General features: G+C 54.4%; 1 protein-coding gene across 1 annotated transcript; it reads right to left on the minus strand.

Moving 5' to 3' along the window:
* Positions 1 to 10,465: 10,465 nt before the first annotated feature.
* On the minus strand, positions 10,466 to 24,870 carry ONECUT1 (one cut homeobox 1). The gene is made up of 2 exons (XM_035554041.1): positions 23,790 to 24,870; positions 10,466 to 10,758 (listed from the first exon to the last, which is right to left on the minus strand). The coding sequence occupies exons 1-2, from the start codon at positions 24,868 to 24,870 to the stop codon at positions 10,466 to 10,468; spliced, it is 1,374 nt and encodes a 457-aa protein (XP_035409934.1).
* Positions 24,871 to 25,698: the final 828 nt, after the last annotated feature.

Here is a 25,698-nt window from a genome sequence, read left to right on the forward strand (position 1 = left end):
TTTCTAACCCAGGATTTAGGTTAGAGACGGGAAACCTCTGCTATCCTTTCCTGCGTAAAGGAGCTTTTTGAAATGAAAGGCAATTTGGATGCGGCTTTCAAGCCCCATACTGCAGCCCTGGGTCTGTTGTTATGAGAAGCATCACAAACGTCACTGAAGTTTGCTTAGAGGGGAATTACTGAAACAGCTTGTTTTAATAACACATTTATAAGGAGCCAGGTCAGAGTGCAGGCAACGATAACCTAAGCGTGGCCAGGAGGCACCGCAGACGATTGAGGACAGACAGGGGAGTGCGGGCTGCTGGCACAGCAGGAGGTTTGCCTTCAGCCGAGGCTTGTCCTTGCTCAGCTGGTTTGAGCCCTTCACTTCACATGGTGTTATGAGCATTACTGAACCTGAAGGAATACTGGTACCAGCAGCTTGGTCTGGCTGCTCTCACATTTCTGCAAACAATTTAGCATTTTGCCAATGCAGTAAATCAGGAAACCTTGGTTTTCTGTATGTCCCTCTGAACTAGTCCTCACCTGACAGCAATGCTTACTCTCGACCCTTAGACCTTTGCAAACCAGTGATTTGCTTGTAGCAGCTGCCAGTACACCTTTGGATATTTTAATTACTTTCTTTGGTAGTAAAATTGTTTGATGAGTGATTGGGAAAGAATAAAGCAACCATATCCACATCTATACTAAAATAGCAAACTCCCTTACAATCTCTGAAGCACTAGCTGCTTGGAGACAGTGTAAGGTTTTTGGAGCCCGAGCAGCAACGTGTGCTCATTCCTACATGGAATTCCCATAATTCCTCAATCAATTACCTGGAAAAAGCTGCCATTTTAATCAAAACCCTAAGGGTAGACAAAATCATGAGAAAACACAGGCTTTATTGCAACGGATATTGACTGTAACTCATTAAGATGTTAAGGTATTGACATCCCATTTGATGAGAAAAATGTCTGGTAGCGAGTGTACATAACTGTTAGGGAGAGTGCCGGCATCAACACAGCATAATGAGTAACTAATGATGTCTGAGGCCTAACTGGGCGATTAAAGCAGCGTCCTTTGATCTGTGTCACTGACTTGATTTAATGCCGTACCAAGATTGAATCTCTGCGCACCACTGGGGAGATTCAAGTAATTTGAGTAATTTGCTGGTTTGTCCCTGCATCACCTGGGTGTCTGCAGTGAACGCAGTGCTCCCGTGACTGTTTCTCCCCCCACAGCTCCTGCCACCAGCCCTCACCGAGCAATGCCAAGAGCGAGTTTTAGAAGTGTCCTCTGTTAAGAGGAGCTGATAGGAAGATGCTTCAGTGCCTTTTACCCAAGCCTGCCGTGCATGGTAGGCAGTAGTCACACTATGCAGAACCACAGGATTTGGGGCTTCTGGCATGCGCTGAGCTTTCTGTTCAACCCCTGTGTTTGCCTGGGGTGGGAAAAGCTTCAGTGCCTGTTCTCCAGGAGAACAATAAGAATGCCAGAGGCTGAGCCTGCCTGTGCCACCACAGTGGTCATGTATTGGGCTGCAGTGGCATGAGAGCAGTGACACCCCCATGTACCCACTTGCGTCCCACTTCTGCTGCCAGACACCCCAAACCTTGCAGGGTGCTGGCCTGTTAACCCTTCCAGGCAGCCTGGGGCCTGCTGGGCACTACTCACCTGAGCCAGCCTGGGCTGATGGCTGTGGGCAGTGGCCCCAGCAACACGGTGCCACCTGGGGCCCCGAGCCTGGGCCGTGCTTCCTGCCTTGTCTGCGACAAGGCCAGAACAATGGAAAGGCTGCTTGCAGTCCGGGTGACCAAACACCAGCACAGCCAGAGCACAACTGCCCCTTCATGCCTGATGGCCACATCCCTGTCCTTGCTGTGGAGGTGGGCCCAAACCCACAGGCAGCACCTCCCTCCACCCCACTTCAGGCTCTCAGCACCAATGGTTTAGTTCATGACACCGACAGCAGCACTACCTCATTGCACACAGTGTGCCTGAGACACCACTGCCACCCTGCTCAACCAAACACAACCCCCTGAAGTGCTCAGAGCTGCCCCTAAACAAGCCCGTGCTCTCCCCAGAACATACCCAACCCCACTCACCAGGCACAGGCCCCAGCTGAGGGGAGCTGGGTGGGCCGGGGCAGCCTTTATTGGCCTGGGGCAATCTGAGGCAAGGGGCCGCAGCTGCTGGGAGCTGGGTCACGGACACCCCAGGGCCCCCTCAGTGCATGGGGTCAGAGCAGCGAATGACCAAAACGACTCCTGCGAGAAGGGAATGTGGGGCGAGGCCTTGCCCCCAAGGCGTGCTGGGGCTGCTGCACATGAGCCTGGGAGGCCCAGGCCTGGCCGATGTGGTGCTGCCGAGAGCAAGTCCCTCGGGATGGCTTCTGGTGGGGAGGGCGCCTCTGATTTGGGAACGGGACCCTCCCATCTCCCCTTCACGTTTGCGCTTGCCCTGGATGGGGACTGCCGGTGCTGTGAGGCCCGACCAGAGGTGTCCCATGCCCCTCTCAGCATCGTGGTACAGCGAAAGCGCACGGCAGGGCCCAGCCTGCAGGTGGTTCCAGAGGGAAAGTACTGTCAGCAGCGTGCAGACCATCCATCCCCATAAAGGCAGCTGATGCCATGATTTATGGGATGAAAATGAAGTTTTAATCCTCCTCTCAGCGCTGCAACCCTGTTTTCCACAAAAAGCTGTTAAATTTTGTAGCACTTTGCACTTCAGTAGGGGCTGGGGAGAAGGGGGCTCAATGCACTGCTGGATCCCTTGCGGCAGGGCTGCCTCCCAATGGGCAATCTCTGCGATCAGATCCCCGGGAAAAGACCCTGTGGGATTACAGGGAGCGGAGGCATTAACAACAGTGACAGGAAAGGAATACAATATCCCTTCGAACAATTAAATATTGATCTTGCGGGCCCGAGGCGGACTCCATCACATGAAAGGAAACACCTCTGTGAATTAGTCTGGTGACATCCATACCCTAAGACAGTATAAAGGAAACCGAGATTACATGCTTTGCTTATCTTCTTCATGTTTTTTTTCCCTCAATTAGAGAAACGCAGGGGACGGGTGCTCGGGGGGCTGTATGCAGCCCAAGGGGCCGCTTGTCCCAGCCGTGGGTGCCCCCACCTGTGACACCGCGAGCACCCCTGTGCTCGGGCACTGCCCAGTGCTGGCACAAGGAGACACAAAAGGAGGCAAGAGATGGCTAAATTTAAAGTGCTGGAAAATCCAACCTTTTATTTACTACATTTTTGTGACTACATAAACGCTGAAACATTTTAACACTGAAAAGCATGATGACATCATCACTTGCTTTTTTCTTTTTTTTCTTTTTCCTTTTTTTTTTTTTTTTTTTTTTTTTTGCTTAGCAAACACAGCAGATGATATTGCACGGCATAAAGTGAGAACAGTAGCAAAGCTTAAAAAAAGTAACTTAAGGAAACCGTAACGCAGTACAGGAGATACTCAGAAACAAAGCAGGATAATGCCTAGCGCATCACACTTGTTGCTACACACAAAAATACAGAAGAAGAAGCGCTTGACTAGGAGAGAGATTGAGGAAATACCAGCAACCAACCGCAACGAGGTACAACAAGCGGTCTGAAATGCAGATGCAGCGCCTGAACTATAACTGCTTCCTAACGGGCGAGCTGCAGATGACAGCGGAGGGGTCTTTTATCAAAATCTTGTTTCCCCAACCCCCCCCCCGCTTTCCCTCCCGGGGCTGTGCAGGACCCTCCGTCCCTCGCCCCCCGTTGATTGTCTCGGGCGCCCCCTGCGCGGCGGCAGCTGGCGCGGGTGGGCAGCGGCCGCGGGGGGGCACGGAGCTGCGCGGGAGGGGGCGGGGCCTAGCGGAGGGGGCGGGGCCTACGGATGGGCGAGGCACTGCGGGCGGGGCCAATGGATGGGTGCGGCACAGTGGGCGGGGGCTGTGGGTGGGTGTGGCACTGCGGGCGGGGCCATCGGGAGGGGCGGGGCCGGGCGGGGCAGGGGGCGATGAGGCCGAGCCCCCCAGCGAGCGGAGGACGAGGGGTCGCAGCGCCTGGTGTCGCTCAGTGCTGCCGCTCGGGCCATTCGTGACACGGAAATGGTTCCACAGCGGGCGTGCGGCACGCGTGGAACGCACCGTGAGAAATCAACCACGAGGACGGAAAAAGGGAGCGTTCCCTTTGCTACACACAGCTCTGCCCAGTGCTAACAGCCAGCGCGGGACTTGTGGGTAATGCTTGGCCTCCCCCTTCCGCGGGAAACGCAACTCATTGCACGGCACTGGTTTATGTAGTAAAAGCAGACATTTAGCCAATGCTTACCGACAGACCATTTAATGATCCTGCATTTCAGAGCATCTTTATTGCCCCATTTCAATACTTGAAGTATAAAAATGCATCTAGACAGTGTAACTTCTGACCGAAAGCTCAAACCCTGCCCTTGTCCTTCCCTCCCTCAACCCCTCCGACATCCCCCAAACAAAAACAACAAACACCTGGAGCTTAACTACTGTGCATGGAAAGGAAATATTTACATCCATCACAAACCATGTCAGTACACCACATTCAGTTGAAACAGAATCTATTATTTACGCAAAATAAAACACAGGTGAGTGGCATCCTATTTTCTGTGCCATGATGCCACCGTCAGCTTTGCAGAATTATCATTGTCAGTAATCTTTTTCTTTTCAACTCAAAACTGCTTTTCCCCTCTGGAGCTGACCAGGGGGCGCGGTGGCAGTCCCCACGCGGGACGGTGACATTTCTGCCCATCCACCTGCCACCGCGCACCATGGCTCCGCCGTGGTCCCTGAGCCTGGGCACGTCCTGGGGAGGCTGGTGGCGCTGCATGGACCCCAACCCATTCCCCCGTCCCCCCATCTCACAGGGCCTGGCACCCGCGGGTGGCAGGGTGGCAGCCTGTGGGCACTGCCAGCTGGGTTGCCACTGTCCCCTGCCACCCCAGGCTGTCCCCCAGGGAGGTAAAGCCCACCGGGGGCCGGCCGTGGCCTTCCCATGAGTGGCGCCACCAGCCTCCGGCCAGCCGCCCTACCAGGGCGCCCGCCCGCTACTCGCACTCCCCGTGCGAATGGCAAAGGAAAACAGAACTCAGCAAAGTCTCTCACAAATGCCAGTGCTTTGAAACATTAAACAACTTGGAAATTCTTTGGATGCGCGAGTCTTACCCGCAAAGGAACCTTTTCTAGAAAAAGACAAATAAATTAAAGGAAAAACGCACTAATAATGCCTTTCTGCTTTCTAATGACAAAAGCACGACCTTGAAACACTCATTTTGGCATGTACAAGTCTGGGGGAAGGGAGGCCCGGGGGATAACCTGGCAGTGTTTGGAACACGCGTCGAAGTGCATGCCAAGACAAGTCTGAAGATACACCCTGCAGTCAAGAGAAGCACTCTTCTTCAGTTTATCTCAGCATCAAGAATGAAAAGATTGTAACATAAAGCTTTGGCCATTTTTGAATCTACTATATACAATTCGTTTTTAAACTACATAGTCATAAATTAAAGCAGTGATTAAATAAGCGTATACAAAATGTAATTAAATTAAAAATCACAGCACATTATAGAGAAAAAATAGGGACCATTTATCACAGCAGAGAATATTTTTTTTTTTACCCTGTGAAAAGAACATTGACTAGCAAACACAAAGCATCCAAACCGAAACAATAGAAATCAAAGCCATTTTTCCCTTTCTTGAATTCATTGCAAACAGCGATCTTTACCCACTTTGAAACATTCCCAGGAATAGGATCTTCCTTGAGTATAACAGAGAAGTTCTGCCAAAAAAGAAGGAAAGAAGAAACCCAAACCCAACCACAGCAATAAAAAAGGAACATACAAACAAAACAACCCCTACAAAATAAATAAGAATTATAAAGCTTTTTTTAAGTAACCTTAACAATTATCAAACTAGTAAGTTCTGCCTTATCACATAGACTCTCTATACAACATAACCCTAACGATTTATTACTATGAGGTATTTGGAGGAATTGGTAAAAGTAATGCACGGCCTGTCTGGGCTGAGGGACTCACGCTGCTTGCAGGGGAAGGAGGAAGGAACCTTTGGTTTGTCAGCAAGAAAGTGGAAAAAAACATTTTCCTTTGGTATCAAAGAAAGTTTCATTGCATGGTTGCACGGCAAAAAGCACCACGGTGAAGAATTATTCCTTTTTTCATTAGTGGCCTTTCTAACAGGCTGAGGTATTCAAAGAGTATAAGGTGAGAGATAAAGAGGTCAACAGCGGTTTAACACTTTGGTTCAAGCAAGGCACTCGTCCTAGGAGTTTACAAAGTTTGCAACATGTTTGCCTAGAGCTTTATTATTATTATCCTTATCATCGTCAGTAGTAGCAGTTGTAGTAAGAGAAGTAAGAATTCATCAGGTTACCATCATTACTATTAAGGAGAAGACAAGTCTACACACTGAGTGGAGGCAAGGACAGGGTGGGAGGGACGGGGAGGTGAGGAGGAGGAGTTCCCTTTACAGACCGAGGCCGTGCATGAAAAATCTTTGGTATTCTTTGGTATCATCAATGTGATTAAAATCACCAATGGAAATTGAGTGAGGTAGCGTCTTTGGTTCACACTATAAATAGTAGATCTTTACACACTTTTTTTTTTCTTTTTTTTTTTTTTTTTAAACACGTGGAAGTAGCTATTCCTTACCTTTTGCTTCTTTGTCTTTAGCAAATAGTTACCAAATGTATTGTAAAGCTAACCACACCACAATAATAAACCAGAAGGCTAAGCAAAGTCTCAAAATTAGCCTCTGGACCTTTGAATGCACCCAAACGCAGCTGGATAGAAAAGGGTAAGTGCTTTCTCTTTGTTTGCTAAATGCATAGTTTTCATCCTTATGTACAAAGGAGGAGGAAGAGGAGGAGGACAGGAGGAAGAGTAGTAGAAAGAAGGACTGTTCCTCAGGGCGCGAGCGTGGCGTGGCAGCTCGGGCGAGGGCCGTCCCAGGGCTGCGGGAGGCCAGCGGTGCTGCTGGGCCCAGCAGCGGCACCCCGGCAGCGCCACCACCACTGCTGGCTTGCTCCGGACCCGGGACAAGGCCTGCCACTGCCGGCTGCCTCGCTCTTGGTCGCCTGGCTTTACCTGAGTAAGGAGAGGAGGACGAGGCCTCTGGGAAGCCACGAGGGGCCGAACCGAGCAGCACTGCCTGCTGGGAGCCTTTCGTTTTCCCTGGAAAGCTAATGGTGCCGTTTAGGATGGGGATGGATGTGGAGGTTTCACCGCTCAGCCGGCCTCCCCGGGGGCCATTATGGTCAGCGCGGGCTGCCCCCCGCGAGCCAAACGTGCCCGCGGGGCCACCCACAACTGAAGCCCGGCCTCCCGATGCTCCCAGGCGGTTTCGGGTTCTGCTCCTCTCCTAACTGTTCCTCGCAGATTTTGAGGTCCTTTGGTTTTGGAATCTGAAACTATTTTCCACTTTGTCAGGAATAAAGTCCCGATCTCACCCAAGTGACCGGGCAGACTAAAGCTAACGCGATGGAGGCAGGACTTTCTGCGTGGCATCGAGCGCAGCGCCAGAGAAGGCGGGCAGCCAGGAAGCGACAGCAGCGGGCCCGGGCTGCTCGGCACACTCTGCCCGGGCTCCAGGGCATGGGGCCGGGCAGCGCGCCCGGGGCACGGCAGGAGCCTTCCTGTAGTTGCTTGCTTCATGGTTTGAACTCAATTAAAGAAAAGTGTGTTCTCGGTCTATTTAGAGTATGAGGCGCATATTGCTTAGGGGAAGAGTGGTTTTGTTCTTGATGGCTTAGGAAAAAAACAAAATGTTTAGAGATACTTAAACGGACATGTAAAAACAAAACAAAACACTAGCACTTAAAATCTACAACTTGTGCATCAGTTTTGGCGTGTGTGGATATATGTGTGTGCATGTATACACATATGCACCCACAGAAAAATGTGTGTGCGTGTGTGTATACACAGATCTACTCAGGGGCTTGTGTGGGTGGGTGGGTGTGTATCAGAGATCCTGAAATTGCATATTGGGTGCAAATTTAATGCTGGTATGAAAGTTCTCTTTGGTTTCAGCAAGTAGTCTCTAAAGACAATACAATGGAAATACTAAAAAATGCGTCAATGTACTTTGAATTTCCCTGCATTTTTAAATTCTCAAGTTTTAAATAAATAAGGCTTTCTTTTCTAAACTATAGGTACGTTACAAAGCAGTGTTTTGCTGGAAAAAACTTAAACATTAGTTACCACTGTCCTTTACCAATCTCACACTAATGAAACTGCATTCATAAGATACTTTATAGGTGAGCTTATTTGTCAATTATGCCTTGGTGGGAAAGGAACACTAAAAAGAAAGCTCGCTAAAATTTAAGGTAAGCTAGGGGCAGTAAAACGTCACAGATTACATTTGAATAGATATTTGCTTTGCCATTCTTAAACTGGGTTTAACATAGAAAAATGGGGAGAAATATCTGTTGCCCGAAACCTTGGTTTTATTTGACTTTATTTTAATAAGAGATATTTCAGTTAAATTCTAAATACTTACTGGAAATTAACTGTATACCCTGAAACTTGACTAGACCCTGTCATCTTGGGAAATCAATGGTGCTACAAAGGTGCTCAACTTTGGTGTTGCTAATATTTGAGCGGGCTTCATCACCAAAACCTGCATTGTTGATATTGTCTGGATTCTAGTTTACCTTGATTTTTTTTTCTCTCTCTCTCTTTTTTTTTTTTTTTAAAAAAAGGGTGTAAGTAAGATTACCTATTTCTAATCCGTTGGGCCTAACCTGCATATTTGGTTACTTTGGAATTCTAACTAATAGAATTACTACAGCAATTTGGAACACCGGTTAGAAATCTAACAGGCACATGTACGGTTTTTAAAGTCTATTTTCCCCTTACACTAAAATTTAATATGCAGATGTTGCATGCTTTACTTTTTAGTTTTATCGGAGTAGGGATGGGATGGTTTATCTTCTAAGGTTCTGTTAGCAACAGAGCAGTTAAAGATTTTCAACTACAAATTTTAAACTATTTCATGCATTATCCTGATTAACAGATGAGCAAGAAAGAATGCACAGAACAAAAGCTCAGCCTGCTGCCCACAGATATGAAGCCATGGAACAACAGGCTGTGCCTTGGTGTCATGGGGACTTTGCTACTGACTTCAGAGGAACCATAATTTGGCTTTCCAAAAGCACTCCCAGAGCTCCTCTTGGAGCTGTTTCCACCAACATTACCTGCTGTCGTACTGCTGTTTTCAATGGGAAAAGACCCCGAGCCTTCAAAGCTATCTCTATTCCTTCGCCTAGGAAAGTCAATAGGTTAAAAAAAAAGAAAAAACAAACAAACAGAAAAAAAGCAGCAGCTCACTAACATCAATGGGCATTGATCAGGCCTGGGGCCCTGTGGTTTTAGGTTTCCTCAGATTTTCTCTTTTGTGTGTTATCTCTTTTCGGCTGGGGCGGTGTGTGGGGCAGCACAGGCTGCCTGCTGCCACTGGCACCAGTGATGGATGCGGCCCCTGGCCACCAGCCCCCCGCCTGCCGCTGGCCCCACCGCTGCTGGCATTCTTTCTTGCTGATCATGAAAAGAAACGATAGTGTGGTATTACTAATGGCAAATAACAGTCTTGATTACAAGTTTTTATGTGTTATACAGTTAGATTAGTTTATACCTATAACTCTACATAGTATTTTGTGTAAAAATAGCTTTGGAATATTAAAATCATTGCAATAAAATACCTGCAATATAATTATTAAATGTGTTCTTTGGTAGCTAGTCGATTTTTTATGGATGGAATAGTTTTCCTTTTTTAAATCTGAACATTCCTTAACAAACAAAGAGAATGCACTGGTTTAGGTACCATTCAAAATTTCTTTGCCTAGTTTGAACTTGTTTCCGGGCATCTTGCCGGGGAAGCTCAAACACTGAAACAGCAAAAATCACACTACCGTTCAAATGAATTCAGACGACTCCACGCCTTGCCGGTCGCGCTGCGGCACAACCCTCTCTGCAGACCAGCCCTGACTCAGTCCCTAACCACCGGCATGTACACAGTACGGATACACTGCACACCTTCATGGCAATCGCTGTGGAAATGAAGAGCCATATCTGAAAAGATGTCCCTTCAATGACAAGAAATCACTATGCTCCAAACCACTAAACAGCCAAGGACGGTGAAGATGATCATGGACGAAGGTGTGAGACCAGTGGTCTGTTTCTCTTCTCTTTGTGTTCCACTTTGTTCGCTCCATTTCGCTGTCTTCTTTTGTTTTATTTTTTGCAAGTCGTCATCCTACTAAAGCGTGTGTCTTAGAACAAAGTCATAATGCAGGTGAAATAAGTCTTTGGTTTCTTTGGACTTATAAATAACATTTTTTTTCAAATAGTTCTAAGTATAAACCTGCTATCTTGAGGTCCTGGTCTGTCTTTATTTATTTATTTATTTATTTATTTATTTTTAAAGCTTTTCCACCGAGGTTTAGTTCGTGGTTATTCCTTCATGCTTTGGTACAAGTGCTTGATGAAGAAGATGAGTTGCCTGAATTGGAGCTGCCCTCGTCTTGCCACTTATCCAGACTCCTCCTCCGTGCATTCATGAAAAAGTTGCTGACGGTGCTCAGCTCCAACCCAAGCTGCTGGGAAATGGTGATTTGTAATTCTTTGGATGGACGCTTATTTTCCTTGAATATTGCATGTAGAGTTCGACGCTGGACATCCGTGAAGACCAACCGAGGCTTTTTGGGGGTATTCCCTCTGTCCTTCCCGTGCTCTTGTTCTTTCCTCTTGCATGCTGCAAGAAAAGGGAGCACTGGTTAGAGAGGTCTGGCAAAGGTGTAAGTTACAACTACAAAAAGAAAAGGAACATTAACTTCAGCTTTCACATTTGGAAAAGATGTGTGACACGAGATAACACAGATACAAGTTACATGCATATTGCATGGATCCACCAACAGGTACTCACATGAATCCAGGCTGCTGTAAGGTTTGTAAATGAAAAAAACAATTTGACATGGCCTTTCAGCCACCTGCCTCTGCAATGGCTACTCTCACCCCTTGCAATGCCCATTTCACATATTTCATAGGCTTCTTGGGGTTAGAAGAACCAGCATGGGGGCCTGTTGCATTCGGCTGAGGTCAGTAGGGTGCCTTCGATGCGCTACTTGGGAGAGGGTGCAGGGGGTGCAGAGCGCATTTCTTGTGGGGTGGGTGTAGAGGGTGCTGTGGGACGGGCAGGGAGCTGGCATGGAACAGGCTCAGACTTGTCCCTGTGGTTTTGTCACCAGCTCCCTTGCATGGGGACGGCCTGGCCCTGCTGGGCAGGACCCGCATCTGCGTGTCAGGGCAGCCCCTAGGTTTACTGCCTTGCTTTAATATGTGAACTAAATGCAAGTTTAAAATTTTAAATTTTAATACATTATAAGCTGTCAAAAATGTAAGGAATTTATGTTAGAAAATGCTTTTATCATTGTCTGTTCAAACTCAGAACATGCTGTTACCGAGAGGCTAAATTTTGAAAATACCCATTAGTGCTGGGAGTTTAACTACGTAATAGCCCTACGAGGCTGAGTGGAAATTCACTGCACTCTTAAATCAACCTTTCCCACATTTTTGTCTTCATTATTTGTTGTCAATACATTTCTATATTTGTTTCTTTTTGGCTGAGAAAAAACAAACTGAGAAAATGGGACCCTGTTACAGTCTTACAGGCCCAGATGGTTACGTATTTTGAACAAAACAAACCATGTTTTGCCACACAGAACAAGGGTGTAGTAAATCTTCCCTATGGAATTTCACTTCCTTTCCTCTCTCTCCCACCCGCTCCCCCCCTGAGCACTGTTCTACCCCACATCACTGAGGGGCAGCGGTAACCTAAAATCTGCCTTGCAGATCACCTGCTCGGCAGAATCCGTGGGGTTGGAAGCACGGCTCCAAGTCCCCCGACAGCCTTTGACCGCCTGCCAGCTCATATTGTTAGCATTTAGCTAGGATAAAAGGTTTCCTTGGGAGGACAGATTGGTCTGTCTCACTTTCAAAAGAGTCTGAAGTTGTCCGTTTCCTCTTTTTTCCCTCCAACAATGTTCTTTAATGCTGATTTAGAGAGGTATTTCTGAAGAGAATATGGATGTTCTGTCTCTGTGTGTCTAGTCCTGATTTCCATGGAGATCAGTGCTGGTCATATCAAGTATTACGTGCAGCATCTCCACCTATCCCATGGATGTTGGAACAAAGACAGCAAATTACTTTACAGAGGTCCTTCCAACATCTTTCATTGCTACTGAGAGACAGCGTTGGCATGAGGGTTTCATTGCCTGAGGAAAGTATAAGAATAGTCACCCACCACTTGTACTTCCAGGAGCAGCAAGCGCACAGGGGCGGCAGCAAGGCCGCGGAGCCACGAGGCAGCGCCGGGGGCCGGGCAGTGCTGGGCGAGGCAGTGCTCGCCGCCCAGCCTTCCTGCCCTCTCCACGCAGAAGCTTTTGAAGCGCTCCCTAACGATGAGCATCCCAGCTGCACGCCCCTTCATGAGCAATGACACATTGATCACATGGACTGAGGTGCCAGACTCGTATCTTCTATAGTTATTTTTATCTGGAAACCTTTGAAGAGTGCTTTGAAGATACATCCTGACCTCTGAAATGTGGTATCACTTCTGGGCTGAAAAACAGGTTTCTTCACACAAGCGACCCCTCGTGAAGATAAGCTGGTGAACACACTGCGGGGATCAGGTCCTGCTGAAATAATTCTGCATCCTGATTAAAGTGAATGTTGATAACTCACAGGTTAAAAACACTATTGCAAGAATAGCCCATTAGTTACCAACCGATATTAGAAATGAGAAAACGAGGAGTGCAGGAGATATCAACAGTCTCAACTTTTCATACTCCTAAAAATTTGAGGCTCAGAAATTCCTGTAAGAGCAGCTGCAGGGCTCAGCTTCAGCAACTCTGCCCGTGCTAACAGGGACAAACCAAACCCATGCCACGTTTTCTGTGCCTAACAACTCGTATCTTCACACTGCTTTACACCTCACTTTTTCAAAGACTGCACGAACTCTGGCTTTCACCTAGATAGACTGTCCAGAGGGGAGATCAACATTTTCCACACGATCCTAACTACACCAACAGCACGATCCACATCAGCATTGTGTGCTGCCCCAGCAGGAACCCGCACCTCACAGATCACAGGCACAGCGGTAAGTACAAGGCTGGTTCAATTAGCTGTGTAAACCTCGGGGGCTTCAATCACAAATGAGTACAAGCGTTCTCTGAAATCACAGAGAATTAAAAAAACAGCCATGTGTTGTGAAACTAACTTGCTTATCATTATGTCTACCAGAGCTTGTGCTCATCTCCTGAAATTTAATGTTCCTGAATAATTATTTAGCTGGAGAACTTCCCAAGAGTTAGCAGATACTTGGTTCCTGAACTTCAGTTGTATCAGAGACCTCAGTTACTGGTAGCAACAGCACAGGGGTAAGAAAAAAAGTCCTCATTGCTGGGGAGAAAAAACAAAATCTATCAATTCTATGATAGAAATAAGCCAAGTTTAGTATTTTGAAATTTCCTGGAGATTTTTACTCATCTCCAGTTTGTCCAGCACCTCACTGTGCAGGTGACTGGTGATACCAGATACGTCCAGGTGATGGAGCATGCACTGAGTGGGTAAAACCCTGACTCCACTTTCCTACTGGTTGTCTGCCAGCTGATGAAGAGGAGAGGGGGACAAGGCTCAACAGCACCTGTGGCAGCATCTGCTGAACCCCTCTGGCTGCCAGCACAATGCCCACAGACACGTAATGTCTTCTTCAGACACGTAACGCACCATACTGGGTCACACTGGCACCACAACTTAATCTCAGCTGAGCCCACCAGAGGGTGAGCTCTAGCGTTCCCCAGTGGCTCCCTGGAGATGCTGACAGGCAGCCACCCCTTCCACCCCTTCCTCCTTCAGCACGGTGGCCATTTGTTTTTTTAACAAACTGCCACACAGGATTGTTGGTTTCCTATGGCTCCAGTTTAGCCCAAAGCCTATAATATAGGAGGTGCTTGTCCTTACATCTAAGCTGGAGATCGTCAGCTGTGAACCAAGGACTAACCACTCCTTGGCTCAGGGGTGAGGACCGGCTCTGTGGCAGCTGGGGACCTTGTGTGTGACACGGTGACTGCCGCAGCAGGCCGGTGCCTCCCGAGCACGGCGCGGCCCCATGCAGGCGGAGCAAGGCCGCGCTTCGGCAGCAGCGCCTAGCACCTGGCTGCAGCCTGGCCCTGGGCCCTGCTCAGCACCGCCTGCAGACCCTTCCTTGTCCCGGGCAGCCGGCAACACCTGCCAAATCTGCAATGCAAAGCTTGTTCCCGTTCCAGCTCCGCTCCTGCTAACGTTCCCGAGCAGCAGACTAAGGGCAAGGCTTCCTGATAGGCCTAATTGTTCAAAGAGCTCTTGCAAAAGTGCTGCCAGGCCTCCTGCCGTGAGCAGGAAGGGTGGATACCACCTTTCATCTTCTGCCTTGTCCAGACCCGGGAATATTAATAGCACTTAAAAATAAATAATGGTGATAATGAAAAACCGTAATAGGGTTTCCTGACGATCGTTTTCCCTGCATTGGAGCCAATCAATTTTAATAATAAATCATAGCTTTGAGCCTGCCAGAGAACAAATGTACACCGCGGGATGAAACGCTCCAACGTGAGCATCTGTCCAGGCAGGCACAGAGGATGGGCAGACACCGGAGCCATCCCCCTTGGTGTCCCGGCCTGCAGCCAGGAAAATGGCGGCGCCGGCAGCGCCCAGCCTCTGGCCAGGCCCTCCTCTGAGGCAGGCAAGGGTGGTCGCTGAGGCCAGTGGCTTCACAGACACCAAGTGCACCCTGTTTTGGAAAAACACCAGAGCCTGTCTTTGAAACCACACACCGAGATAAGGATTTTATGTAGCGGAAGATAATAAAAGTAAATTACACTGATGTCCTTCACAGGCACTTGCCCTCTCACACAACACAGAAGCCAAATTCAGGAAGAAGTGCTCCCGGCAGCACGCACGTCTCCACAGCACGGCACGGCTGCACTCTGGTGGCCCCACACAGCCACCCTGCCCTCTGCCCTGTGCTGCCCCAGCTGAGCGCTGTGCCTTGCCAAAGAGACTTAAGAAAGGCTAGTTAAAAAATATCAAAGCAGAGTATAGGGAAAAAGTCACTTTGAGTCTGGCAACACATGTGCAGATATGACAATGTAATATTATCAGTGCCAGAAGGAGCCTTGTAAATCCACTGCTGAACTCTGGCCTCTCCCAGTCACTTCCATCTTCCTCTGCCTGGAGCAACAGATATTTTTGACACTCGCAATTCTCCTGATACAGTCCATCAATCTATTTTTGTCTCCCTTTGTTCCTTCTGAGTTGCCCGAGGGATCTGGCTGAATTAACTTGCCATTGCTGGCGAGGCCTGTACATCTCCTTATGGCCCAGCTGGTGGTGGACAGCGCAGGACCTGCAGTCTTACCACCGCTGTGGCACTGTTTATCAGCACTTTCCTCCAGCACGTGGCTGGCCCGACTGCCTATAACACGATAGGACCCATCCTGTGCTTGCAGGGGAGGGGACAATCACATCCCCTATGAAAATGCCCTAATTACATCCTTAGGCTGGGAGAGAGATGAGGGTACTTTGCCTGCCTGTGATGTGAACCGCTCTGTTCTGTCCTTCTGGAAGTCCAGACCACAGTAAGTGCAGGTGTTAACCCTGACACCTGATCTAGTCTTTCATCCCTATGGGGTAGATTTCTTTTTAAAATGCCCCTTTCAGGATGAAATAATGCTCATGAACTTTCGAAGATCACATACCACTGAGATGGGGAAGAGCAGCCACTTGGACAAAGCCCAGCAAAACTTCACTATTTATGATCATTGTATTTGCTTCAGACAGGTGGGAAAACAAAACAAAACAAAACAAACAAAACAAAACAAAAACAAACAAAAACCAATCAACCAACCAAACAAAAACAAAACAGCATTATGCTTCTCTCACAGACTCCAGTGCAAGGTTCCCAGGAAGTAACAGGGGAGTTCACAAGCTAACAGCTTCACAGCTGTGAGCTGAGAGCAGTCACCCTTCCCCAAGTGGGAAAACCCCAAGAAGGGATGCAGCCTGGCTCTAACAGGTGCCAGCAAAAGCTTTGCCTTCTGCGTATGACAGGAGGGACGAGGACGCACTTATTAGATCTACTTGAGAGAGCTCTCAAAGCTTTTGTGAGCTTTTTCCCCCTCCTCTTGCAAAGGCAAATCATTTAGCTATCCCAAGTTCATGCCTACAGGGCAGGTCTTGGAGACATAAAAAACCCTTTCAGAATTTCCTCCTTCAATGCATTTTCTAATTTTTGTTGTGTCAGGTCTATGGAGCCTGGGACCTGCCTGAGCTGTAGTCTGAATTGGGCCCACTGAGACCCTGGAAATCTCTTTCTAAAGCATTTATTTCTTGTTTTGAAATGTCACAAAACACCCAATAACATTTTCAGAGAGTGAAAAGTCTTCACCAATACAAGCTAGAGAGTATCCCGAGGGATATTCCTCTGAAGGAGACTCTACCTTTGGGTGGAGAAGGCAGCAGGATTTCCATAGGAGACTGAAAGGACTCCTGTGTAAGGACTTTGGACATCAGAGATAGTCCTAATCACACTGGCTACAGGAGCTCAGTGGAAGCAAGTAGCCAAAAGTTTATGGTAAATTCACAGTGATGATAATACATAATAAAGTGTGATAAGCTCCATCCTTATCATGAGAAAAACACCTCCGGAGCGTGCAGAGAGACACACGAATGATGGATCTTTCTTAATCATCAAAAACTTTGTATTTCGGGGAACATGAGAACAAGATTAGGGGCCTGTAAGACACGTTACCTGACCTCTGACTTCCCCACATGAACACAAAGCAGGCAAATCTGTTTGGTCTGTATGGACAGCTCCAGCTCCGTGGTCCCCCCACATGTCCCGTCCTGCTCCTCCCTGTCCTGGACCTTCGATGGGCCCTGGCAGACAGGATCCCTCGGGCACAGTGCTGTGTGCGCAGCTCACAGCCACGTGCTCCAGTGGCAGCAGTCAGCACAGATGGACCCCCAAAAGCTTCCAGCCATGGCAGGACAAGGCCTGCCCCACGTCTTGATGAAAGCCCACATGGGTGACCCTGGCTCCCTGAAATTCTCCCCTTTCATCTGAAGAGAACATGGACTATACCAAAGTGTCTGAACACACACTGAGTGTCCTCGTATCCCTCCTGGCACCACTCAGCATTTTGTCTCTCTGGGAATATACATTCACACTTATTCAGAGTGCAGATGTCTCCATCTTCTCAGAGGTCATTGGATGTGGATCTTAATTCTCTGCCGTCACAGCCAGGCAGCACTCCCCTTTTGTTGTTTCACAACGCAAGAGGATTTGAATCCATTTCTATATGGGAAGCTCAAAGAAGGACAGCAGTTTGCCAACATAAAGACCCCAGCTGAGACGATGACTGGCAAACATCTCACTGCTGTGCGCTGTATTAGAATGGGTGACCTTAATTTGATGCTGCTGGAATAACAAAGGGAATCTAAGTCATGCTGACTCAATGCGTTGGGAAGCTGGGGTTTCCACAAACTTAAGGTGCTGACGGGTCTGTAACTGCTCGCACGAGCTGACATCGCCACTGCAGGACCTGTTGCTAAGTGGATCAATCAGGGCAAAGCACCCGATCGTCCTGCGATATCATTTAAAGCAAACGTTACATTTCTTTCACCGGGTCCTTAGTTAACCATATTACCGTGACAAATATTTCTTTGTCTAGCATAAGTAGTTAGGATTTAATCACTTTAACGGCATCTTAATTACCCCAAATGAATTGAAAGGACATTTAATAGCAAAGATTAAATTGCCTTAATGAACGATTTCTGTGACTGCATCAATATTTTAATCACGTTAGCGCTTCCCGACGCGCCCACGAGCGGTGGCGGCGGCCGGCCCCTGGGTGGCGACCTCTCCTCGCCGCTGCCGCTCCGCTCCGCACCTCCCCGTACCGCTCCGCACCTCCCCGTACCGCTCAGTACCTCCCCGTACCGCTCCGCACCGCTCCGCACCTCACCGCTCCGCACCGCACCGGCAGCTCCGCACCGCACCGGCAGCTCCGCACCGCTCCGCCCCCGTTAACGGGTTTTTTTACAGGGGAGTCGCACCGGGCCCGCCGCCCACGGGCAGCTTCGCATCCGCTCGCTCCCGCCGAGTGCGGTGCCGCCGCTGTCCTGCCGCCCCGGGGTTCTGCTGCTGCGGCCGGTCCAGCCCCGTCCCGGAGCGGTGGAGGCGGCGGCATCCTGCAAAACCCTTCCCCGGAACGTCAAGGGCCAGCAGGTGCGCTCAGCCACCCGGACGGCTGCTCGGGCTCGTGTCCCAAGGTCCGGCCCCGCTTCCCCTCCGCTGATTTTGAAGCCCTTGGTCACTTCCGACGACATTCAGAGAGCCAGAAATTAGGGAGAAAAACGCCGGGGAAGTCACAACCGAGTTCCTACACACGGGGGCACCAGGGCAGCCGGATGCAGGCAGTGCTCCCGAGCTCTGAAAACATCCAGAAACAGACCGGCCTCCCCGCAGCTTCTCCGCCGGCCTCGCTCGGGAACTGGCCCCGTGTTCTCCGGTTTACCGCCTGGGGCTGTTGCAAGCAGCAGCACTCCGGGGGCGCACAGCCCCTGCAGCCCGCCACGCAGCTGGCACCTGCCCCGCTCCGACTGCCACTGGGGCTGCGCCGGAGGTGTGACCAGGGAGCCTTCCTGCCGCCCTGAAACGGGAAAACCCCAAATACCGTTGATCTAATATTGCTTCTATGAGTCGTGCTCTTGGCATCACGAAACTGACTTCTTCATACGCGAAAGGCTCGGGTAAGGCGCTTTTTGGAAGAATTTCAGCAAGAACCGGTCTCTTCCCCATCAGTATACGATTCATCCAGACGGATTGATGGTCGAAATGAAAATCAACATTTACGGATTTGATCGTGCAGGAGTGCAGTAGTCATGGAAGTAGCCGACGGGATGCCGCGCTATGTCCTCCCTCGACACTCAGGAAAAACTGCGCCGGTGCCTGCACTCATCTGATGAAAGCCACGAGCACTTCAGCAACAGCTCCTGCGCCTCAGTCCCTTAGGTCTGCCTCGCAGCGAACCTGGCCCTTGCGCGGAGGGTGCGGGGATCCTCCTGCTACACCGGGGACGGGCGAACGCTGCCCGAGACAAAGCCCGAGCTGCCTTCAGGAACGCACCGCCGCTGCCTTCCCAGCCCGTGCATTTCCAGCCAATTTCGCACCTCTCCAGCAGTTCCCGGCTGTGTAAAGGGGCGCTTGGCAGATGCCGGCTCCCAGCTGCGGTGCCCCGCGGCTCCTCGGCCCTGCTCACGGAGCGTCCTGGCCCGCCTGGTGGGGCCCGGGGCAGCGGGGAAGCGGCTTCGGTTTCCTCTGCCGAGCATTCCCGGCCGGGGCGCCCGCTGCCCGGGGACCGAAGGCTCCGCTTCCCAGGCACTCGGGGAGCGCACCGGGCCGGGGACCGAGTCCTGCGGGGGCCGCCGCTCCGCACACAGCCCGAGCGCCCGGGGCCGTTAAGTATCACCGACGGGGCCTCTCCCCCGCTGCAGGCGGCACGGAAACCCCCCCGGCCGTGCCGTGCCGCGCCGCGCCGTGCCGACGGTAACTGTCCGCAGTGCTGAAGCCGCCGCGGGCCGCGCCGCCCGGGCAAGCCGCGATCGGGGCCGGAGCCCAGCGCTGCCCCGGGAGCCCACACCGAGGCGCCCCGGCCCCCTGCGTGTCCCACGGCCGTGTCCCGGCCTGGGGGAGCCGCCGCTGCCCGGTGCGGGGGCCCGCTCCGGCGGCGGTCAGTAGATGGCGCAGAGCCCCCGGGAACGGGAGGCGGCGGGAGCCCTGTGGCACCGGGCGGCGCGGGCAGACGGGGCGGGAGCGGTTCGGAGGCCGCTTTGTCCAACTGGCAGCGAGGGTGGCAGCGGGGCACGGGGCCCGCCGGGGTCCCCTCGCCACACGGCGGGGAATTCCAGCAAAGAGCCCGGGGGTCCCGGGACCGGAGGAACGCGGCTCCCCGCCGCCCGGTCTCGCTCCTCCACCCCCCGCTGGGCAAACATTAACGAAGGGCAAACGCTGTGCTGGGCGAGCGGCCCGCAAGCAATCCCGCAGCAAGGCCGCTCTCCGCCCCTCGGCCCCGGCACCTCTCTCCGGGCCCAGCACCCGCGGGCCTGCCGCTGCCACGGCCTCTGTCCCGGGATCCGAGCCCCGGGGTCCGGGCGGCGAAGCCCCCAGTCGCTGCCCTCCGCCCCCCCGGTGCAAAGGCACAGCCCCGCCGGTGGCCGTCGGACGGGCTCTAACGAGGCACTGGCGGCCGGCCCGCTGCTGCTGCTGAGGCCGGGCGGCAAGGGGGCAAGAGGGGCGAGCGGCGCTCCTTAGATTTCATATTTAACGTGGGCAACGCTCCGATTGCCGTATCGCTTTCCTTACAGTTAATTTGGTGAGGATTTCTCGCCGACTTCCCAGCCTTCGCTTTAGCCGAGATTTAATTTGGGAGGGAGGAAGGAAAAGGGGAGGGGGGAAGAGACCCGAGCACGGCAGCCGGCAGCCAGGCCGCAGGAGCACAGCGAGCAGCCGGGCCGAAGGGAGCCGAGCCGAGCCGGGCCGGGCCGAGCAGCCCCCCCCCGAGCCCCGTCGCCCGCTCCCCGCTCCCACCGGCCCGTGCCGGGCTCGGGAAGCCCCCGTCGCAGCAGGAAGGGCCGGCGGAGGCGGCTCCTGGGGCTCCCGCTCCCTCTTTTTGTCGCCTGCTGGAGCAGCGAGGCCGGGGCGGCTCTCGGAGCCCCCTGCCCCGGTCCCCTCGCTCAGCACCGGGCGCTTCCCGATGCCCTCGGGCAGCGCCTTTCCAACGTCTCCCGGTTCGGCGCAGCTGGTTTTTTCCCGCACTAGAGGAGTCCGATTTGGCCTTCTTTATCCCCCTCTTGTCACCTCCTCGCCTAGAAAATAACCCGAAAGAAACCCACTCCTGAATCCCAGCAGGCTGCGGAAGGGCCGTGCGTTTTCTTTGAATTGCGTTTATTTTTCGGGATCCCTTCGCTGCCCTTCCAAATGTCAGCAGAGGCGGGGGGAGGGCAGGAAGAATAACTAAGAGAGAAACGGGCAAATGGATAAATATTCAGCGATAAAGGGGGAGCGAGGGGGGACAGACAAAGGAAAAGAGAACAGAGAGGGGAAAGGAGATGGGATGAATAAGATGGAGGCTGGAAGAGGTCAGCTTTGCAATTAGCAGTTCTGCTTACATTTCAAGAGACAGCCCGGGAAGTGTCAAGACCTCAATCCCTCTCCCATATAACTACCAATTTTTCCTCTGTTTGTCGGAGCTTCTGTAATCTGGGAGGTAGGAAGCCCCCAGGGATGGCTGCAAGGGGCCAGTACTCGAGATAAAGCACCGGGCAAGAGCGCGGGGCCTAAAACCACCGGGCTGCGCCCCCCTGGCCGCCTCCCGGCCGCTGCCTGCGGGCGATGGGAAGGGGAAGCGGCGAGGGCTGCGGGGCTGCGCCAGGCATTTATCTGCCTGCTGACGCTCCGAGCGCCCGGGAGCCAGTTATAATTTGGACGTGAAATTTAATTTGCGTCGGCTGGAGTAATTTACGGTATTTCGAGTTGCTGTTCACGCATCGATACCAATCGGGGCGGATTTTTACCACGCAGCGGGATCACCGCGCGTTTCCAGCCCGCCCGGACCACAACGGATGCTCCTTGCGGGTGCTGCGGGCCGGGCAGCGCGGAGCGGCGCGCCTTGCGCGGGGCGGGGCGGGGGCGCGCTGCGGGGCCCGCCCCCATTGGCTGCGACGCGGCGCTATGCAAATGAGCACGTGCTGCGGGGGCCGCGCGAGGCCGCGCTGCGGGGCAGCCCCGGGGCCGCGCTGGGGGACCCCCGAGCACGGGCGGCCCTCCCCGGCCCCCCCCGCCCGGCCCCGGGCTGCCGGCCCGCTTTAGCCCTGGGGAGGCCGCTTGTCTGAAGCGCCAGCTGTCGGGTTGCAGCGCAAAGGGGAGGCAGAATAGCAGGACTTTGTCTCCCTAGATGTATTGCCCGCATCCGTGTATGGCAGGGTGGCGGGAGGAAGGGGGCGGTCTGGGGGCGCAGTGGGACCCTCCGGACCCCGCAGCGGCCGCCTCCGTCCCAGCGCTCAGCACCCCTCCGGCGGGGCTGGCAGCGCTCCCCGGCCGGCAGCGCCAGGCAGGGGATGCCAGCAGGCTCCGAAGCGGGGGGTTGTTCCCAGTATCGATCTATGCAAATGAGGGGAGATTCAGGTCGACCGAATTGTCGTAAAAATACACGCCAAATCGAAGAAAGTTCGCCTTAGCAATCGTTAAGGGGATATCGGAAACAAAAACCCCGTCCTCCTCTCTTGGATAGCACCAGCGAGACGCGGGTTTTACCCCTGGCGGGGGCTGGTGCTAAGAAAGGAAGGCGGAACGGGCATTTTCTGCGAGCTCAGACCTTTGAAACTGACTCCGCAGGAGTGGAAGCCAAAGAGAGCAACGTCCTCCACCAGCCAGCACCGGCAAGGGAGAAGTGAGAGATCCCCGCCGCGTCCCCTTCCCGGCACCGCTCAGCCGCAGCCAGGCTGCGGGCACGGCCGGGGCCCAGCCGGGTCCCAGCCGACCACGAAGCGGTTCCCAATTCCCCCAGTTCCCACCGTCGTGCCAGCCGGAGGCGCAGGGACGTTTGTGCGTTTGAAAGAAGAAAGATATTTGGCCCTTCCCTTATTTTTGTCTGTGAAACGGCTCAGTGACCCCGGCTCCAAGTCGGATTGACTGTCTCGCGTTCTCCAGGGACAAATTAATGGAGACCTATCACTTAATTAACAAACCCTCACTCACGGCATATTAAACTCGGGCTCTGCACGGGGAGCACGCGCTGGCGGGCCTGGGGAGGAGACGGGAGGAGAACGGGTACAAAACAGGGCGGAAACACATTTTGCTCCTTCGGGTCTCCGAGCAGACAATGCCGCCGCCGTGCCCCCGGAGCACACCGACCCCGCAATCGCTGGGGTGTTTCGAGGTCCTGGAGCAAGGCGGGCACACCAGCCGGATCGCTCCTCTCGGGCAGGGGCATCCGCAGGAAAGCCGAGCTCCAGGGGCTAGCGCTAATTGCGACCAGTTCCAAACAAATAAAAATCTAACGACCCTGGCCAACAGCGTTTCTCGCCGCGTCTCTCTAGCCGCCGCTCCCACACCAGGCTCGCTCCGTTTGCGGGGACATCGCCGCCCCCGGGGCACCGACCCCAGGCGCGGACCGCAGCCGGCCCCGGCCCCGGCCCCGCCGCACCGCCCGCGGCTCCGGGGCTCGCTCCCCTCCGGGCGGCGCGGCGCGGGGCTCCCCGCGACCCCCGGCATTTGTCCGTGCCCCGGCCCGGGCCCCCGCTCCCGGCTCGGTCGCCAAACCAAACATTTCCTCCTCGACCTGACGGCCTCAGCTGGCGTGCGCGCAAACCCGGTGCTGGGAACGGGACCAGGAGGTAACGGCGAGCCTCCGGGCAGGCGGGCTGCGGGCCGCCCCGCCGCGCCGCCCGGGCTCGCACACCCCGGCTTTCGGGGCCGCTTCCCCGCGGCCGAGCCCGCCGCACCTGCCGGGGAGGGACGCGATGGGGCGGGCGCCCGGCCCCGGAGAACGGCGGACACCGAGCCCCCCGCCGCCCCTCCGGGAGCCCGGGCAAGCGCCCCGTGCCGGGGCCGGCTTTGTGCGCAGGGCGGCGGGGCGGCCCGGGCCGCTGCTCAGCGCCGGCCCCCCCGGGCCGCAGCGGGCTCACCTGCCAGCCGCAGAGCAGACATCCGCTGAAATTCCGGCTCCTGGAGCCACTTCCACATCCTGCGGAAGGTCTCCCGGCCGGATTTGAGCTTGCTCCAGGGCTTGGGGTTCCTCAGCAGGTCCGAGAGGGTCCCTTGAGAGCGGCACAGCACCCGCTGGGCGAAGATAGCCTGGGGGATGCTGTACCGCTTGAGCTCGGTGGTGATCCTCTGAGCTACTTCTTTGGTATTGATTTCTTCCATTTGCCCTGAATTACTTCCACTGTTGACCTGCGAACCGGTTACAGAAGGGTTTTGCTCCCTGGCAGAGCCCAGGATCTGCCCGTGGCTCTGGGCGTTCAGGTGGGCATGGGGGTGGTGCGGGATCCCGTTGATAGGCACCATGCCGGCGGAGGTGGGGGTGAGGTGTTGGTCGCCGTGCCTGGCTAACATGGCGGGGTGGTGGGCTTCGAAGCCGTTCGGGGTGAGCATTTTCTCGGCGGGCATGGCGGCGCCGGGGTGAGCGTAGTGGGGCAGCCCTTGCTGGGAGTTGTGGATGCCACCCAGGCCCGACCCGGACAGCGGAGAGAGGCTCTGCCCCATGCCGGCGACATCCTTGTGGTAGGGGGTGTAGAGGTTGTTCACGGACGCCAGACCCCTCTCGTCCCGCATGAGCGTGAAGCTGCCGCTCACGTTGCCCGGGATCCGCTGGTGGGGGTGGTGGTGGTGGTGGTGGTGGTGGTGGTGGTGGGGGAACTTGTCCGACACCGTCGAGATGGGAGGCAGCGGCTGCAGCGGGGTCAGCGTGGTGTAGGTGCTGCTCATGCTCATGCCGGGGGGGGTCTCGCAGGCCATGGTCATGGTGGGGTGCAGGGGCCCGCTCAGCCCGTGCTCGGGCGGCCGGTGGTGGTGGTGGTAGTCGCCGCCGTCGAGGATGGCCGCCATGCCCATGGGGCGCGGGTGGGCCGCCAGCTGCCCGCCGCGGTGGGCCACGGCGCCGCGGTGGTGGGGGCTGCCGCTCAGCAGCTCGGCGGCGGCGGGCACCGGCTCGTGGCTCACCCCGTGCAGGTCGCCGATGTTCTCCATCGCCAGCTGCGCGTTCATCGCCGGGCGTGCGGCCGGCCGGGCGGCACGGCCATCTGCGGCGCGCGGCCCGGGGCTCCTGGCGGCGGCCGCGGGACGGCGGCGGCGGGGGCGGCCGCGGGAGGGGCTCGGTGCTGCTGCCGCTGCTGGTTGGCCGCCTGCAATTAATTTTTTTGGTGATTTATTGGATTCTTTTTTTTTAATTTATTTTTTTGGATGACGGCGTCGGGTCGCTCCTAGGGCCCCCGCTCTCTCAGGACGGGCTCCGCAGCCGCGGCGGGTGTGCGCCCGCGTCCCTCGCCGCCCCTGCCCATGGCTCCCGGCGCGCTCCCCGCCCGCGCACCGCGCACCGCCACCGCTCCTGCTGCAGCCGCGGCGCCCCGACCGCACCGGCCCGGCGCATGCGCGCGGCGCCCCCCCACGCCCCCGGCCCCGCCCCGGGGCCGGCCCCGCCCCCCGTGACGTCACCACCCCTATTAAGGAGGCGAGCCTCGCGCGCGGCGCCCAGAGCCGCGGCCCCGCCGCCCCCGGCACGGAGCGCGATCGCGCCCCGCCCTTCCCCCCAGTGCCCGCCCCGCCGGGGGCTGCCAGGACCGCCCCCCCCCCCCCCGTGCCCGACCCCCGGGCCCCCCCCGCTCCCCTGCGGGGAAAGTTCCCCTTATCCCGGCACCGGGAAGGCCCGCGGGAGGGCGGTTTTCGGCCGCAGGCAGCGCCCCCGCCGTGCGCCCCGAGCCCCCCGCGCCGTGCCCGGCCCCGCAGGGCCGGCACATGCCCTGCCACCGGCCGCGCCGCGGGTCCGCCCCGTGCCGTTCCGTCCTTTTCGTTACGTTTTTCCCCCAAAAGGAAGAC

Source organism: Cygnus atratus, chromosome 11 (genome assembly GCF_013377495.2).
Source record: "Cygnus atratus isolate AKBS03 ecotype Queensland, Australia chromosome 11, CAtr_DNAZoo_HiC_assembly, whole genome shotgun sequence".
NCBI lineage: Eukaryota > Metazoa > Chordata > Aves > Anseriformes > Anatidae > Cygnus > Cygnus atratus.

Bases quoted from the DNA above. Each gene is read 5' to 3' on its own strand.
- ONECUT1 (XM_035554041.1), bottom strand. From the start codon at position 24,870: ATGAACGCGCAGCTGGCGATGGAGAACATCGGCGACCTGCACGGGGTG. The intron at 10,759-23,789 runs GTGAGCCCGCTG...CTTTTCTTGCAG, and splicing joins GTCTGCTCTGCGGCTGGCAG to CATGCAAGAGGAAAGAACAA.